The 19,443-nt window shown below is 47.6% G+C and overlaps 1 protein-coding gene and 1 non-coding gene across 4 annotated transcripts in view; both read left to right on the top strand.

Moving 5' to 3' along the window:
- The window catches only part of LOC119465213 (lipase member M-like), an 84,667-nt gene that overhangs the window by 52,078 nt on the left and 13,146 nt on the right, over window positions 1–19,443 (top strand). For all 3 annotated transcript variants that reach the window (XM_037726006.2, XM_049656541.1, XM_049656540.1), the window contains exons 7-8: window positions 282–434; window positions 5,772–5,843. In XM_037726006.2, the coding sequence (XP_037581934.1) occupies window positions 282–434; window positions 5,772–5,843 (225 nt within the window). The remainder of the gene's footprint in view (window positions 1–281; window positions 435–5,771; window positions 5,844–19,443) is intronic.
- Window positions 6,856–6,927, top strand: Trnat-cgu (transfer RNA threonine (anticodon CGU)). The gene has a single exon. It is a non-coding gene; the product is annotated as a tRNA-Thr (tRNA).

Raw genomic sequence — 19,443 nt, 5'->3', positions numbered from 1 at the left:
GCTGCAGTATTCCAATTCGGCTTAGAATGTCTTTTTGCGGGGATTTTTTGAGGACAAAAAGCTGTTTGACACTAACGACTGTTTTAAGACACAGTAAAAGTCAATTGAAAACATGGATCTGTAAATATCCGTCCAACGATGTTATCTTGCACGACAAACGTGTAATATTTTCTTCATTTCATCAATTTCATCAAATATGGGTTTGTTGGTTTGACGTGAGTGTAAGGAATTATCTGCCTCTCCTGATGTCCAACCTCACGAACTTATGCCTTCTTGCGCAGCTTCTTCTGGATCCTCTTGGAGACAGCGGGTATTTGCACCTACCCGAGGCTCCGAGGGCGCTGACTCAGCTTGTATGTGACGTCCTTCAAGGGCAGCCATGCAGCCTGCTCTTATCAATTACGCTTTTCAGCAGTCCCGAACAGCTGAACAAGGTACTGCGTCGTCGTTCTGCAGCGCACTTAATCCCTTGGTGATTATTGGAGTGAGTTAATGAAGAAATAGGTATAGTACGATAGAATACCATGGGCATTCATTTAAACGCAAACTGGGGATAAGTAATGAAAACACCTCTTGCACGCAAGCACAGAAAACGTGCCACGTGTAATCGCTTTGTGGTCAGTGGGTAAGGGTGACGTGGTTCCTAGTGTACGTTTTGGAGTATCAGTTAGGCACCTGTTCCAGGGGAACCTGGGAACGTAACATTGCATTGGAGTTCTCTTGCAACTGTTCATGCTTGAATTTAAACTAGCACTGCCTACCGCAAAACTGGCAATCGGGCTACTCAATCAGTTACTCTACCACTGCGCCACGCTAGCGCTTGCTAGCTGATGTGGAAACATGCCCAATGCAGGCATCCTAGCATGCGAGGAGTCATACGATGTGAGATGCACACCACGTAGCGCCGATACATGCACACTACGCATTAAAGTTGCGTTGTATTCCACCAGGTGTCATGACTTGTAGCAGTTTCATCGAATCGTGCCACGTGTCGAGGGATATGACATATGCACCACTTAGTCTCGATATCTGTTTACTCTTCGGTGCACGTTGCGGTACCCACTCGCATGGTACGAGCCGCTGCTGAAGATGCGAATCGTAGAGCTACGCGCGCGGCTTTAACCATGCAACTTCGGGCTCAGCAGACCGATGTGCAGAGAGCCGCACAAGCCGCAGCTCACCGTCGACGCCGGGCTGACAGTTCAGTTGTCGTGAAAACGACCCCTACAGTGTGTGCAAGAAGACCTCGGCATGTTATTTGTGTCCAATACACAATGCAGCTCTTCGCGCACCGGGTCTTCTTTGGACTTTGTATTTATAAACAACAAAGTACCCGTAGTAAGCTGCACGCATGATGAGAGCTGCATGGGCTTCGCTGCCTATTTTTAGGATCATAAAGCACACCTGAGCGTGTTTCAATAATTGTGTGCAAAATAAAACACTATTTTCCGTATGCTCAGTAGTTACTGCTACCGTCCTCAAGCAGTTTACGACAGTTTCCTACGGAGCCGCTCCTCCAGCTTATGTCGTATGCTCTGACTGTGCCGCGCGCGCCTGTGACCTTTATTATGTGCTCTTTTAAAGACGATAGTCTTTCTTGGGCTACCTAAACGCGAAAAACTTAGTCTGTCTGTCTGGCTGTCTGTCTGTCACTCGATTCAACCGCCCGGCCGGCCAAAACCAACCAAGCTACTAGCACTGTTGGCACGTGGTCACACACGTCAACATTATACAGCGCAATGGAAACCTCAGGCCTATTTCAGGGAAAATATACGTTCACAGTCGTGCTCCACAGCGTTCCTTTAATTAAGAATACACATTGGACTGCTTTTTACGTTAGTAAATGAAAAATCAACGCGTTAGAAATGGTGCCGAAGAGACGCTATGCGTTAAAAACAAGCCCACTGAAGCCGCGGCTGTGTAGCCGGCTTTAAGCCAACAGTAATAAAAGGTCCAAACAGATGGCGCGAGATCAGGACGAACGCGGAAACCTTGAATTGAATTCAGCAAAACCTCCATTGCATCCATCATGGGAGGAGTGAGAGGGGAGGGGAACAGCTTGATGGGTGGGATGGGGAGAAGAGAGGGTAGTACGTATCACGGACGGCAGAAAACCATCGTATTTCGACGTCATTTGCAGCGAAGCAAGCAGATCTGCGACCAATTTTTTATCTCAAGATATCCTTGGTAGAACATTGACGCAGTCTTGCTTTTATAAAATTCAGAGACACGTTATACATAATGTAAATCATTTTAAAAAATGGGTCAGCATTTAATATTGAACAGTGATGTCTATATAAAAGAAAGAGAGAGAAAGAGCGCAGCTTGCACTAGTGGTGCAAGTATGGAGCAAACAGCGGAGCTTGTGATCGACCAAGCTACAGCCAGGTTCGCTATCCCGACGACTTTGGATACTCAAACGCAGACTCTCGCGTTCTCGTTCTCGAAACTCAGGATCTTCGACTCGACGACGCGTCTTCTCGGCTGCAGCTTCGGCGTGGTATACCGGATCGGCTCGACGCCGACGCTCACATTCTGGCTTGGCCACCCGACCCGCTTCAGGACGCAGCCTGGCGAAGCGTTGGCATGTCTAGGCAAAGCGAGGCCCATGTGGTTGCTAGGCGACGCGAAGTAACGTCATGGCTAGACGGAGCACGTGCGCGGTCGTAGCAGTTCGGCGCGGCGGTGCGGAGCGGCGGTGTAGCGAGGCGCAGCTGTGCCAAGTGGTTGCTGGGCAACGCGCGGTGACGTTATCGCCAGGCGCAGTTTCTGGTCTACGCTATACGGGCCAACCTCCGGCTTAAAGAGCTCCGCTATTAAAATTCGTCGGCCCTTCAATTCCGTGAAGATAGATGATAAGCGAAGCTTCGCCCTTTGTATACTTAACTGTCCCATTTGCCATCAACTTTATGTTTACTGGAATTTGCCTGTTTTCTTCATCCTGCGTTAGAATATCTTCATTCATTCATACTTGTGTCGCTGTTCGTTGGAGTGGATGTCACTGATGAGGGAAAAGCTGTTGTCGAACCACAAACGCTTGCATTCGATGTCTCGAATTTGCTCGGCGGCGTAGCTAGCAGCAATCGCAAGGCACAGATTGGCATGGCCGGAACTAACTCACCACCTTACGACCTTCCACTGAAAGGCACACCCCAGGGTTCCATCCTGTCCCCATTCCTCTTTAACATCGGGCTCCGGAAGCTAGTCCTACAACTGGAGGGTATACCGAATCTGGGCAGTGCCTTTCACGCGGACGACATTTCACTATGGGCAATCAAGGGCTCCTATGGAGAACGGCAAGATGTCCTGCAAAACGCTATAGACAAGACTCAAAGCTACCTTCAGGGGGCAGGTATGACCTGCGCCCCAAGCAAATCGGAATACCTGCAGATAATACCACCGCGCACCCAGTCCAACCGTGCACCCCCACTTCACCTGACCATTGCCGGACAAGTCATCAACAGAACCCCGGTAGCACGAATCCTGGGCATGCACATACAAGAAAATAACAGTGTAAAGACGGCAATAGACAAACTCAAACACACCGTAAAAAGTATTACAACCCTCATAGCTAAAACAGCAAGAAGTAAAGATGGGATGACAGATGGCGAGTCACATACTCAGTACTGAACAGTTTAACTCAGGCTACTGAAAGAAACCATGAAGTGATGGTTTGATGAAACCAGTGGTGAAACCAGCTGGTTGCGGGTCATGCTGGTATATAAGGTGTAGAGAGGCGTTCTACTTTAATCGATTAAGTCCTCAGAGTAGAACATCGCACGGAGGAGTTACACAGCTCAGGGAATGCAGGCACAATAGTTCGAGCAATTCGTCATCGTCGTCTTTCTCGAAGCAGTGCATACTGCTCGTTCTTCTCCTGTACGCAGGCAACGAATTAGCGGACTCGTTCGCAAAATCGGCCCATAAAGGTTCGGAAATTCCACTCATCCCTTTGTCACCAATGTACACGCAACGAATATTACGAGTACTAAAGAAGGACTTGTGCATGCCAACCTAGTTCAATGAAAGTACTAAGGAATCGATTCTTTACAAAGTGGAACCTGAACTCATATAACAGCTACAGGTAAATCTTTCGAAAAGTACTGAGACACTAATTCATCGACTGCGCCTTGGGACAGCATTCACCAAACATTTTCTATACCGCATAAAACGGGCTTCTTCCCCGGCCTGCTCCTGCGGCAATGATGATGAGGATGTTCGCCATCTACTCCTTGAATGCGTGAGATATGCGACGCAAAGACGGCAAGTAGAACAAGAGCTACATTCCATTGATCTTCAGCAACCTTTCTCGCTTGCAAAATTGCTGGGCCTATAGCCATCGAATGTTGCTCAGCGAAAAGCATTGAACGCGCTCGAACATTTTTTCGAAGACAGAGGCATCCCTAACAATTACTAGATATTGCACTGAATAGCCACAAAGTGTGCAGTGTAACTACAACTCGCTTCTATTATTTGCAATTATTAGCTCTTGTATATCACGTGTTCTACTCTGTATTCTGTGTAGTCTCATCTATTTACTTGCTCATCCCAGCCTACATCGCAGGCCGCTTGTGAGTGTTCGTGACTGTTTGCAAACTCATTGTGGTGTGACGTGCCTTTGCGCCTAATATTTATACATTTTGTGGGTGTATAGGACTGCGTTGTGGATTTCTGGCCCTGTGATGTTTTTTTTTTTCATTTTCTCACTACCTATATTTTTTATGTTGTTGCTTCTGCTATGCGAAAAGGAGTAGTCATCACCATTATAGGGTGACTACGTAGCTTTCTTTTTAATTTCATTTCAAATAAACAACGAACTTTTTTACACGGATCAGCTAATCATACCGAGCAAGGTGCACCTCGACTCACAAACGGAACTCTCATTTGTTTTTATCCCAACACACAATTACCAGGTAACTTAAAAGCCTTTAACCTCGTTCTATCGGTGCTCAATATCCGTATTTCTCTACTGAAAGCACGACAGAGGTTACAGCCTATACATTTTGGGATGCTATGTGGTATACTGCAACAAGAATCACCGTGCGGAGTTGCCTATGAAGGTTGAAAACAGCCAAGTATCTTACCTCTAGAGGTTGAAGCAACGCCGCGAACATGAGCTTGCCCTTTTCCGAGGCTCGCTACCCATACACAATTCGCTTTTTTAGCCTCCGGCTCGCTTGAAAGGCTATTTGCCTTTGAAAAAGAGTGATGCAACTCGCTAGGCCGGCCGGATGTTTGCACGCACATTGCAATGATTTCCGCAGCATTGTCGCTGAAATACTTTAAAATAACGTAATCGGAAGCACTGGCCCTTTTTCATTCGAAGAAACACACGAGTTCTACGCCACAATGGAGAAGCTTGAGTACAGCCCAAGCGAAACAGCTGTGGTGAACCTCGATGTAGTAGCCATCTTTGTATATTTCTACAGTGTTGCTAGCACAAGTAAACAAGTAACGGATTCTGGAGTTAAGAACAGCCAAGCACGCATATCCCACACAATAAAGCGCTTAACTTTTCTTTTAACTAATAGTCGATTGGTTCTGTATGTTCAGTTAGATGACTGTTGCACTTATGTGGTAGCGCATATTTTTTTCTTGATGTTCGTCTTTGTGTCATTTGCAGTGCATGTGTAAGTTTTTAAATCCGTTTGGCCAACTGGATTTTATTCATTATTTAACTTCGGCAATAAGATAAATTTTTGTTTCATTAAGTGTGAAATCAGGCTAAGGGCAGTTTCAGTTGGCTCCTTCAAACTTTTTCTTTGTTTCAGACGCGGCTACCAGTAATACTGTCACACTATCTTATCGGGACTTCGTATCAAAATCTACGACACTTCGTACAGGTAAGAAATAAAAGCAACAAATATGAGGCGACTTTTGTGACGACGTGTACCGCTATATCTTCCTTCGCTTGGAAACAGGATCATTGCACACTTGGCTCCTATGTGCGAAGGTCAGCTGCAAACCCGTAACAACCCAACGCCATCTAATAAATACTAGTCCGATGAGTGTAATTTCTGCTTTATATTGCAAAGACTTCGGCTGCGACATTACTGATGCACCCTAATGGTCGAACTTCCAGTCGGAAAAAGTTTGAAGTAATCGCATAATCATTGGTAAAAAAAGCCTGCGCCCTAAATAGAGACGAGTAGCGAAGTATTCAAAGTAGTGCACGGCTACACCACAGTCCAGGTTTACTTCGACGAGAGAAATGGCAGAAGCTCAGACTAGAGACATAAAACAGCTGGACTAACCAAATAAATGAGGGTGAATTTGTTTCATTTCCTAACTTGTCGAGCAGAATGTCTAGTTCTTGTAATAAGCAGTTTTCTTTCTTACTTTCTCTGTTTGTATCTTCGATGTGTTGCATACAACTTAAGCTGTGACCTAAATATTTTATAGTATATATATAATTATTCTTTTAATATTACATTTTACACGTTACTGTACACCTTAATTCCGTGGTACCATTGCATTCAGTGCTTCTTATAAGTTCCACCAGTGAGAGTACACAGAGCAACATATGTATAATACTACTGATACTAAAGCGTGTGTCTCTTGTGCGATGGTTTTTGCTACTTCTGTGAACAATCTACCTCTCGCATGTTCCCTTGTAACGGTTCGTGGGTGCCCATCATATTATTTCTTCGACGCTTTTAGCTAAGAATCCCCCCAGGGTATTTTCTGGTGAATTAAACGTATTCATTTGGGTAGAAAAAGAAATCTACGGATTGCAGGTTTCATGGGAGTGTTAGCCACCACTCCCGGCTTGGGAGTGGTGGCGCTGGCTAACACTCCCAGAGTTAGTTCTAGTTGTAAAACATAAATACCCCAGAAAGCGGATGGGAAAACGGTTCCGCGGTAGCTCAATGGTGAGAGCATCGCACGCGTAATGCGAAGACGTGGGTTCGTTCCCCACCTGCGGACAGTTGTTTTTTCATCCGTTTTCATTTTCATTAATTTATCATTTCTTTAATCAATTAGTGTGTGCAAGTAATTTCCCCTATGTTGTTCTTGGTGTCAATGTTTGTTGGCTTCTTATGATGATTAATAAAATCGGGCCCCTCGGTTCCCTTTCTTCCCTTTCTGGTCTTACAATTCCTATAAAAACCCTGCATATTCCCAGACAGCACACACACATCCTAAGGATGTTTGATGGATGTGTCTGTAAGGATGTTGAAGAGATCCTGGGGATGTTCCTAAAAATCCGATGCACCAATCCAGAAAATATCCCATACGAAACACCGAAAGGTGTTGCCACGGAGGTGCTGGCGGGGTCTTTTTAAATGTTACCTGGATGAGGGATTGAGGTTATATCCCTGGCTCGAGACGTAAAATGTATGTTATTAGATGCATGCTCATTTGTTCTAATTGAGTGGAGCAACCTTGTAAAACTTGCGCAGTTTTATTGCAACTTCTCATCAGGGTGCCTGAGTGGATGAATTTTGCGAACAGTCCCTATGAGAAGGGAAGAAACAAAACGAAAAAAAAAACGATTCCAAAGGAAAACCAAAGCACATCAAACAGGCGCTGTTGGAATTGAGTACCGTATAACGAAAGCTTCGAACGATGAAATGTAGGCCAGTATGCCACTGAAAAGTGTCTTATGTACAAAAAAAATTCGGTGCAAAAAAAATGCTAAGTGCTTTTTTCGACTATAAAGGAGTTTAAATAATCGCCAGTGGCAGCTAGTGTAATTGTAGTTCTTGTGCTGGATTACTGAAAACGGCGGACATTACTTGTATAATCGACTAATGAATAAAGCTTCACTAATTACACTTTTCATTATTGAAATCGTGACACGTGTTTCAATTTCTGAATTATAGCCAGTGAGGTGAGAAGGCGCATGAAGTTATAATTATTTTCAGGTTGACACCAGAATACATCGGCCTCCCGTTACTTCTGTGCTTCAGTGCAGAAAACACAATTTTCTTAAGAAAGCGGGACAGTGTATTTCTACCTTACGTTTGACGGAGCATATATCAGAACCACTACCATCCTCACTGTTTGTTCCTAGTAGACGTGCTTTACAGACTTCACGGCTAAAATTTTGAAATTGCAGTGCGTGCCATAAAGAAATGATTTAGTGTAAGAGTTAGTATTTTTGATATCGAATCGATTACGCATTTCGATTTATTGGCCAAGTAAAGCACACCGCTTCAAACAACCCAGATCACGGATTACAATTACCCCATCTGCCACCGGCTATTTCTCACAATTGTGTTCTGGAACAAAACAAAAAAAACATACGCCCTGTATAATTATTTTGTTACGAAGCAAGATACTTAAGCAGAGAATAAATAAATATGTGAATGAGCATATGCACTACCACTTATTCACCAAACGGTGATGGTGACGCGATTCCAAACATCTTGCAATCCAGCAATTAAGAGAAAATTCAGCCTCTACTTCACCGCGCTAGGTACGACTGAAAATTACAAGATCCAGAACAGTGTAAATTCATTAGGTTTACGTTGTTTGCTGATTTTCAAAGTCACCGTGAGCAATGCATCAATGAAGAGAATAGCACTTTAAGACCAAAAAAGGCCTTGGGGAGGCATCATAATTGAATGAATGCCAGTACATGAGCAACTATATAGCTAAGGTCAGCCATCATGAGCCTACAGCTTCAGCTAGGGTCAGCCAAGATGAGAGCCTACAGCTACAGCCATCTAAAACACAACACCTTCAATTACTTCAAAAGCAGGCAGGTAACCAATAATATAGAACACCACACACTCACAGCTAAGTAAATAGCAGCCGCCCCTTCCTTGTACAATGCAGCTGCTTGCTCTGAGGCATGACGAAACCCCGACATTGCACATTTTACTATTTCATTGATACCTGAGGTTGCTTGCGATGATGGCACTTGCCGGTCTGTGAGCCTGGCTGCAAGTGAAAAAAAAAACTAACTTTGCGCTAACTTCATCATAGGAACAAAAAAACTTGGAGGACGCTTAAGCTTCGCCTTTAATAGTGGAACGCGATAGCGTTATCGGGTCCCGTTCGCATCTCATTTTTCTTTCAGTAGGCTTCACTGCAAAACAGAACGTGGAAAAGCCAGCTTACAAAGACCAAGCTTACACCGATCCCCTTAAGGTCGGCTTCTCTTTTAAACAGAAATGCATTGCTGGGAAGACGTTTTTTCAAGGGCAGTATAAGTCCGTGTCATATTAAAATGTGAAGGCCCTGGTACCTTTTTTATTATTTTATTAAGTGTTTGCTATTGCCCCGACGCGCGCGCGTGTCCAAAACGCATTAGGCAGGCAGTCTCAATTTCACCTGCCGAGGATGCGAGCGCCATCTGGACAGCATTTTCGCAAGTAAACTACCCGAGCGCGCCTTTGTTGGTATGGTAGAAATACTGGAAAAGGGGTCTGTGTTGGTTTTTCCTCGTAACAGAATTATGTTTTGTCGTACATTCAAAATACAATCCGACGCCACCATGTCTGTAGGTTTTGGTTAAGTCGTACTTTACCAGTTTTCTGACAGATTTCACTGTGGGAATTCAATTTTTGTTCACCAAAACGTTGCACCACGTGGAGGGCCTGCTCGGTTCAGGATGAGTTTCCCCTTCGCTAACACCTTGCGCCACGCGGAGGGCCTGCGCGTACGGAGTGGTTGAGAATTATTTTATCCGCCATGGACGCCAACCTCCAGGCCAACGCCGGCGCCAACGCCGACACTGTATTTTCTGCGACACGGGGCCCTTAACGCTATCGCATTAAAACCGTTTTAGTTATAAAGTTCCTAGGCAAAAGTTCAAACCAAGGCCAACCCTGCAATTGCAAGACATGCAGATTTGTGTTAGCGGAAACGTTTTTAGCCATGTGGCAATAATTTTGTTTGAACCCTGAAGTTATTTATCTAGCGAACAAGACGAATACGTGTTGCGGGCCCACTCTGCCAACACATCTCGATAACGTGCGCACTTGTTCATCGTTGGGACATCGCTGAGTCCCACGTCCCATGGATGGCCGCGGGACAGCTTTCAAAGGAAGTGGGATGTCAGGATATTTTTCGGACGTCCGCGAGGTGATGTGCGTTTTCTGGGTTGCAATGAATGTCTTACGCGGGGAAAAAAAGGAATGGCCAGAAAAAACTTGACAAATTAGAGTTCTGGCCACTCTGCATAAATTTTGTAGGTTTAGTGGTGAATATCATGGGTTCTCTGTGAAACTTAGAAAAAGGTTCGCATATTGGAGCAGCTTAGATAAGGCATCTGGTATTACCACGATGTTTATATGGGTGCCGCATAAAACTACCTGCAAACAGGCTTATATAACCAAAGCATGCTGACTGACAGTAGTGCCAGTAAGCGAGCTTTTTCTCTAAGTAATAAAGTAGACAAACTCTTGCGTAACACCAGCACATATAAACATGGCTGTCTGAAACATACGCTGTCATATTAATGAAATAGCGGAAAAGAGTTACCAGATTCTTTGAATTACTTTATTTTATTTTATTTGGCCCTTCACTATATGGCACTCTCGGCCACTTCTTTGGAATGGGCAGCTGCTACGGTGGCGAATAAGTGCAAAATCGTTAAATGCAGATATATACGCGTAGTACCTCTCCGTATTAAAAACTTATCATTACGCTTTTTCTTTTGACAAAGATCATACATCGCCTTGGTCTTCGCGATACCACCAGTGTAGACGTTGCACACAGTGTATTCCCTTGAATTGGTGTTTGCATTTTGGCATAACTTGTGCGTGGATTAGTGCTCAAACGCAAAAAAATGTGTGATGCAAGTGTTTTCATCTCTGTAGCGAATAAACTTGAAGACTGCATGGGTTCCCTCGCTGCATATGATATCACCCTCACTGCATATGATATAAGTGGGTCCGAAATAGTGACCTAACAATTTCTCGCTAAGTCCTCGCCGGCGTATCGGAGTCCAGACCCAAACACGGTCGCCAGGCTGGTATTTGACGTAGCATTGTCGAAGATTGTAGTGCGGGCTGTCCGTCCTCTGCGGGTTCTTGATGCTCAGGCTGGCGAGCTGTTGACGTTCTTCGGCACGCTGCAAGTAGGTGGCAACGTCGAGATTGTCTTCGACGGTGACGTCCGGTAGCATGGCTTCAAGCGCCGTTGCTGGGCTCCTTCCATAGACCAGGTTTAAAGGCGCCGTGTGCGTCGTTTTTTGCACGGCCGTCTTGTATGCGAAGGTCATGTAGGGGAATGATGGCATCCCAAGTCTTGTGTTAGACGACGACGTACATTGCCAGCATGTCGGCGATGGTCTTATTTAGGCTCTCGGTGAGGTCATTGCTCTGCGGGTGGTAGGCGGTGGTCCGGCGATGGCTTGTCTGGCTGTATCGCACGATGGCTTGAGTTAGATCTGCCGTAAAGGCCGTACCTCTGTCGGTGATGAGGACTTCTGGGGCACCGTGACACAGGAGGATGTTCTCAACGAAGAATCTGGCTACCGCGGCGGCACTGCCTTTGCGCAAGGTTTTTGTTTCGGCGTAGCGGATGATGTAGTACGTAGCTACGACTATCCATTTATTCGCGGACGTCGACGTCGGGAAAGGTCACAGTAAGTCCATCCTGATCTGCTTAAAATGTCGGCGAGGTGGTTCGATCGGCCATAGAACTCCGGCTGGCCTTGTCGGCGGTGTTTTGCGTCACTGATAGTTTTGGCACGTCGTTATGTAATGGGCGATGTCGGCAGTGAGGCGAGGCCAGTACTATTTTTCATGTATCCTCATGAGCATGGGGGAAAAACCGAGGTGTCCAGCCGTTGGGTCGTCATGGAGAGCTTGCAGAACCTCTGGGCGCAATGCTGAGGGTACCACGGGAAGGTAGTTGGCTCGGAGTGGCGAGATGTTCGTCTTTAGGAGAATGTCGTTTTGCAAGAAAAACGACGCCAATTCTCGCCTGAACATCTTCGGCACAACGACGGTCTTGCCTTCCAGATAGTCTACAACGCTCCTTAGTTCCGGGACGGCTCCTTGTTCGACGAATTCATCGGCGCTGATGGGTCCCAAGTAAGTCTCGTCATCCTGGTCGTTCTGTGGCGGGGGTTCGACAGGGGCGCGAGACAAGCAGTCGGCGTCAGAGTGCTTTCGCTCGGACTTGTAAACGACGGTGATGTCGAATGCTTGAAGTCTCACACTCCATCGTCCGAGGCGACCTGATGGATCCTTTAGGTTAGCTAGCCAACACAAGGCGTGGTGGTCGCTCACAACTTTGAAGGGCCTGCCATGGAGGTAGGGACGAAACTTTGATGTAGCCCAGATGATGGCGAGGCACGGCTTTTCTGTTGTGGAATAATTTGCTTCCGCCTTCGATAGCGACGGGCTAGAGTAACTTACAACTCTTTCTAGTCCGTCAGTCCTCTGCACAAGCACGGCGCCGAGCCCTCCGCTGCTTGCGTCGGTGTGGACTTATATATCGGCGTTTTCGTCGAAATGCGCAAATATTGGCGGCGATTGCAGGCGTCGCTTCAGTTCTTCATTACTAACACGTATACATGTTCATCTTTCACCAGGGACCGCTTTTCAACGGCTGTTAAACGTTATTGCCTGGCACAGGACGCGCCTGCGTGTATCCGAAGTTTCTCGAACGTTATCGATGCTCCTATCCGTTGTCTCTTGTCACCGAAGCTCATGTTCTCTGATAGTATGAGCGACGCGAATTGTCTAGAACTTTCTGGAAGACACGCGGGCATAGAGGAAGGAATTCAACAAGAGGGGTCACTCCCATAGGGCCCAGCGACCGAATTGACTGCAGCGTGCCAAGCGGTCGGTGTCAATCACTTACATCACTTCCGGTTTCGGTTTTGGGCGCGCGTATTTTGAACGCAAGCTAGCACGCCGGCTGCGCCCCCCCCCCCCCCCCTCCTTTATTTCTTTTTTTTTGCTCTTCGTGCAGAATCGGTTTATTATTGAGTAAAAATGATTGCGAACGATCTCGTAAAGTCCCATCGAATCTGTGCAACGTGCAATTTCACAAAGTAGACGCAAGACCTTTTGTGCCATGAGGAAATATTTATTTTGCTGTATATAAAAGCTCGTTCCGCGCTTTTTGTGCGTTCATCCAACGTTGTGACACCAGCAGGTAAGGCAGTAGTTCCTGTATGAAGCTCCACCGACGGCACCAGCTGAAAAAAAAAGTAAATTACAAGCATGTTACATTTGCAAGCACGTAACAGCATGTTACAAGCATGAGTCATTTTGGTATTTAGACATAGGAATACTGCGTGTAGAGGCGAAACGTGCGAAAGCGGTGAATGGGCGGCATTACAAACAAAAGCAATTCACTTTTACATACATGGCGTAGAAAATACCCGACTCCTCCCAAATATATATGAAAACATCTGATTTCCAAGCGTTCCCCCATTTCCGTGCATTATTTCCTGCACTTTGGCAGCACAAATACACGAGCGACTTCGCGTTTCCAAAACTTGGCCTCGGGCGACGCGACAGTACGCTACCTACATAGAGACGGACGCAACAGGCACTCAAGACAAATGCGTGGGTGCAATGCCTTTTTTCAGTTCCTTTAGAAGACGTAATTGTCGAATTACAAGTTTCTGATATGTTCGTTGTTCGTGCGTTCTGCCGGCGCCAGCAGCACACTCCATGTTATCACTCTTGGCAATCGCCCATCGCGTTTTCAAAAGGCGTGAGTACCGAAAGAAGGTATATGTTGTTGCGGAGCCACAGAAAACGTCACAGACTTGTCCCTCTAAGATTCATTACTCGCCAAACGAACTTTATCACCACGGCCGAGCTGCTTATCGCTAACTGCGTCACAGTGCGCTGTGCGGCCAGCGTGCCTCAAAAGTACCCCAGAAAGTAACGAAATTACTTTTCAGTAATGTCTGGCGTCAGAGAAAGCGGCACAAACTTCTCCTAGCAAGATGCACTAGACTACACACCACGGCTGAGTTCTCGCTAACTGCGACACGGCGCCCTGTGCGGCCAGTGTGGCTCAAAAACCGAAATAAGTTACAATAGTCCCATAGGAAGCGTCGGAAACATGTCCCAGCACGATTCATTACCTCAAATTAACCGCGCCAGGATGGCCGAGCTGTTTTTCGCTAACTGCGTCTTAAGTCTCGGCCTCGTGCCGTAAGCCTAATTGCGTCGTAGACTGTGAAACAATATTTCTCACCTTGCTGTCGTCCAATAGTGCAGTGGTGTGTTGTCCCAGTGCAGAAGGAACGCAAGAATACGCCGAGAGCCCAATAAACCAGGTTACATTTAAAAAAGAAAAAAAAGAAGGAGACAGATTGGGCGACAGGTTGAGGAGACAGGTTGAGGAGACAGGTTGAGAAGACAGGTTGAGGAGACAGGTTGAAGGAGACAGGTTGAGCGCAAGCGCTCAAACGCGCGCGCCGCCATCCTCGCTGGCTTCGGGGGACTGTCTGGCGGATGACGCATGTATCTGGCGCGTCATTGACTTGTGGCTAGGTAAGGCAAGGAAAATAAGTCGCAAAGCTTAAGTTCATTTATACGCAAAACGTTTTAGTTTTGGCGGCAAAGAATTAAAAAAATAAATAAATGCCTGTTAACTTAAGTTCACTTTCTTTTTTTTTTTCGATGCTCGCGGCAGCTAACGTTCGGTGTCAGAAGTACAGCGTGACGTATGGTGACGTGTTTCCTGTTGCCAGCTTTTGCCGAGTGTCAACTCTTGTTGAATTTATTTCTCTATGACGCGGGTACCAGGGATTAATCTGGAACCTTCGATGACTCATGTATAAAAGCCGGCGCGTTTCGCCGCTGATCAGATTTTCGACGATCGCCGACTGTGTTTGCCGCTAACGTTTTGCTTTGAGTGCAGCTTGCTTTTGTGGGCACAGGTTCGCCCAATAAACAATCAGTTTCGTCATACACAGTTTCAGGACTGTTTTCTTCACGGTCACTACTACGTGACATCTGGTGGAGGTGCTAGGGCGTTCATGCAGCGAACGTCCCCGCAAAGCCGCGATCCAAGCCCAAAACCGGAGGACAACACCGATGTCGCCAAGGACCAGCGAACTAGCCGTTGGCAGCAAGCACTTCTGCCGGAGTACGGACTTCTTCCCGAGAAGACCACAGCAATCAAGGCCAAGTCAACGACTCCCATGGCAACCCCAGCGTCCTCCATCCTGCTGAAAAAACTGCCGAAGATCCTCCGCCGCCGACGAAGAAGATTCGCGAATCATCACGACGAGGTTTCAGCACGCCGCCTGGCAAAAGCTTTGACGACTACACTTCACCGCGGAAAGAAGACCTGCCGACGCGACTTATCAGCAGCGGAGCAAGCCGACGCAGCCGTGATCGGACGCCACGACTTAACCGTAACGCCAGTACGACTATCAACCGACCTAGACGTGCTAATCGATGGTCATAACGTCACCGCTCTCGTCGACACTGGAGCCGACTATTCCATCTTCAGTGGCCCGTTCACCGCCAAGTTGAAGAATGTGAAAACGGTCTGACTAGGACCCGATATCCGGACAGCGGGAGGCCACCTAATAACGCCGGATGGAATCTGCACAGCGCGAGTCACGGTAAACAACCGCACTTACCCGGCGAGCTTCGTAATCCCGCAGCACTGCTCCAGGGATGTCATCCTAGGCATGGACTTTCTAAGCCAACACGGTGCAGTTATCGACTTAATGTGCAAGTCGATAACGCTTTCAACGCACAACGCGATAGCACCGGATACAAACATCAGTTACCATGCCTTGAATGTGCTAGAAGAAGTCACCGTTCCGCCTCGCTTCAGCGTAATGATTTCCGTCGGTACCGAAGTGCCTGCAGACATGGAGGGCGTCATCAAGGGCGATCATCACTTACTGCTCAATCGTGAAATTTGCGTCGCTAGAGGCATAGCTGAGCTACGTGAAGGAAAAGCAAGAGTGATGCTCACGAACTTCAGCCACGAATACAAGCACATTAACAAAGACACCACGGTCGCCTACATCGATGAAATAGTACAAGCCAGCAGTGCTTTCGCCTTCATGGATTCTAGCGCACCTGAAACGACGACTTTAGTGTCTTAACCAGCGTTCGACATCAATCAGAACATTCCCAGGCATAAGAAAGAACAGCTGAAAGCTGTGCTCCTGCAATACAAGGAGTGCTTCTCGTCGTCGTGAAAAGTTCGACAAACCCCTGTAGCCAAGCACCGCATCATAACCGACGAATACGTCCGCCCACTCCATCAGAGCCCGTACCGAGTTGCGGCGCGCGAACGCGAGGCCATAAGGCAACAAGTCGACGAAATGCTACGCGACGATATCATCCAGCCGTCCAATTAAGAGTCCGTGGGCGTCCCCCATGGTGTTAGTGAAGAAGAATGATGGAACCCTACGTTTCTTCGTCGATTATCGTCGCCTCAACAAAATCACGAAGAAGAACGTATGCCCTTTCCCACGGATTCACGACGCCTTGGATCGACTCTACAATGCAAAGTATTTTTCGTCGATGGACCTCAAAACCGGCTACTGGCAAATCGAAGTCGACTAGAGGGACCGGGAGAAGACTGCCTTTATAACACCAGACAGACTGTTCGAGTTCAAGGTCAAGGCGTTGGGTCTTTGCTCGGCACCTGTGACTTTTCAACGCGTCAAGGATACAGTACTGGCAGGCTTGAAGTGGAAGACTTGCCTCCGTCTATTTGGACGACGTTGTTTTTTGCCGCAAGCTTCGAAGAACACCTGCGGCACATTGACACAGTTCTTCAAGCAATCAAAACCTCCGGACTCACGTTGAAGCCAGAAAAGTGCCGCTTCGCATACGAGGAGCTCTTATTTTAGGGCCACGTCATCAACAAGTCTGGAGTGCGCCCTGACCCTCAGAAAACTGCGGCCATCTCCAACTTTCCTCCGCCCACCGACAAGAAGGCAGTGCGTAGATTTCTTGGACTGTGCGCTATTACAGGCCCTTCGTCAAGGACTTTTCTCGGACCGCCGAGCCACTTACGTACCTTATGAAGGCCGACGTCGAGTTCAAGTGGGAGACACCACAAGTTGAAGCATTCGAAGAACTGAAGCGACGCCTGCAATCGCGGCCAATACTTGCATTATTCGACGAAAACGCCGATACCGAAGTGTACACCGACGTAAGCAGTGTGGGACTCGGCGCCGTGCTTGTGCACCGTCCTGACGGACTAGAAAGGGTTGTAAGTTACTATAGCCGGTCGCTATCAAAGGCGGAAGCAAATTATTCCACAACAGAAAAGCAGTGCCTCGCCATCATCTGGGCTACATCAAAGTTGCACCCCTACCTCTATGGCAGGCCCTTCAAAGTTGTGAGCGACTACCACGTCTTATGTTGGCTAGCTAACTTGAAGAGTCCTTCAGATCGCCTCGCACGATGGAGTCTGCGACTTCAAGCATTCGACATCACCAGTCAGTTGACAAGTCCGGGTGAAAGCACTCTGACGCCGACTGCTTGTCTCGCGCCCCCGTTAAACCGCCGCCACAGGACGGCCAGGATGACGACTCTTTCTTGGGGCCCATCAGTGCCGACGTATTTGCTGAATTACAGCGACCCGACCCGGAACTAAGGAGCCTTGTGGACTACTTGGAAGGCAAGACCGCCATTGTGCCGAAGGTGTTCAGGCGAGGACTTGGCGTCGTTTTTCTTGCAAAACGGCATTCTCCTAAAGAAGAACTTCTCTCCTCTCCGAGCCAACTACCTTCTCGTGGTACCCTCCGCATTGCGTCCAGAGGTTCTGCAAGCTCTCCATGACGACCCAATGGCTGGACACCTCGGTTATTCCTGCACGCTCGCGACGATACAAGAAAAATACTACTGGACTCACCTCTCTGCCGCATCGCCCATTACGTAAGGACATGCCGAGACTGTGAAAGACGCAAAACAACACCGACAAGGCCAGACAGACTTCTACAGCCGATCGAGCCACCTCGCCGACCGTTCCAGCAGATCGGGATGGACTTACTGGGGCATTTTCCGACGTCGACGTCCAGTAATAAATGGATCGTCGTAGCTACGGACTACCTCACCCGCTACGCCGAAACAAAAGCCTTGCCCGAAAGGCAGTGCCGCCGAGGTAGCCCGATTTCTCGTTTAGAACATCCTCCTTCGTCACGGTGCCCCAGAAGTCCTCATCACCGACAGAGGTATGGCCTTTACGGCATATCTAACTCAAGCCATCCTGCGATACAGCCAGACAAGCCATCGCCCGACCACCACCTACAACCCGCAGACGAGTGGCCTCACCGAGCGCCTAATAAGACCATCGCCGACATGCTGGCAATGTACGTTGACGTCGAACACAAGACGTGGTATGCCATGCTTCCGTACGTGACCTTCGCATACAACACGGCCGTTCAAGAAACGACGCATAGGCTTCGTTCAACCTGGTCTACGGAAGAAACACGGCAACGGCGCTTGAAGCCATGCTACCGGACGTTACCGACGAAGAAAATGTCGAGGTTGCCACCTATTTTCAGCGTGCCGAATAAGGTCGACAGCTCGCCCGCGTGCGCATCAAGAACCAGCAGAGGACCGACAGCCGATACTACAATCTTCGATGACGCTACGTCGAGTACCAGCCCGGCCACCGTGATCGGGTCTGGACTCCGATACGCCGACGAGGACTTAGCGAGAAACGGTTACGTCGCTATTTCATACCATATAAAATCATCTAACGTATTGGCGCACTGGACTATGAGGTCGTGCCAGACGGCATTTCGCAATCACAGCGCCGCCGGGCACGACCTGAAGTCATCCACGTGGTGCGTCTTAAGCCTTTGTACGCCCGCTGACGAACTTTGATACTTTGTTGGTTTGTTATAGTTATTTTCTCTCTGTACGCGGGGTATTGTTTTCGCTTTCGTGTTTGTAGCTTCGGGACGATGCTTTTTATGGGGAGGGTATTGACACGTATACATGTTTATCTTACACCAGTGACCCCTTTTCACCGGATGTTAAACGTTATCACTAGGTACAGGACGCGGCTGCATGTATCGGAAGTTTCTCGAACGTTATCGATGATTCTATCCGTTGTCTCTTGTCACCGATGCTCATGCAATCTGATCGAATGTGCGACGCGTATTGTCTAGAACTTTCTGGAAGACACGCAGGTACCAGGGATTAATCTGGAACCTTCGATGACTCATGTACGAAAGCCGACGCGTTTCTCCGCTGATCAGATTTTAGACGATCGCTGACTGTGTTCGCCGCTAACATTGTCCTTTGAGTGTAGCTTGCTTTTGTGGGCACAGGGCCGGTATTTTGTAGCGATGGCTTATACTAGTCTTATAATCTACCACTCATGGCTGGCTGATCCTGTTGATAACGCGAGCGGACTGTCGCTCTGACCACTGACAAAGCGCGATAAGCGCGAAAAGGCATTAGCACCAGAAAGGCATCGCTACAAAATGCCGGCCCAGGTTCGCCCAATAAACACTCAGTTTCGTCAAACACAGTTTCAGGATTGTTTTCTTCACAGTCACTGCTACGTGACAATACCTTC

The sequence above is a fragment of the Dermacentor silvarum genome, chromosome 9 (genome assembly GCF_013339745.2).
Source record: "Dermacentor silvarum isolate Dsil-2018 chromosome 9, BIME_Dsil_1.4, whole genome shotgun sequence".
NCBI classification, from domain to species: domain Eukaryota; kingdom Metazoa; phylum Arthropoda; class Arachnida; order Ixodida; family Ixodidae; genus Dermacentor; species Dermacentor silvarum.
Note: the sequence above shows the minus strand (reverse complement) of the source record. Positions and strands in the feature narration are given on the sequence as shown.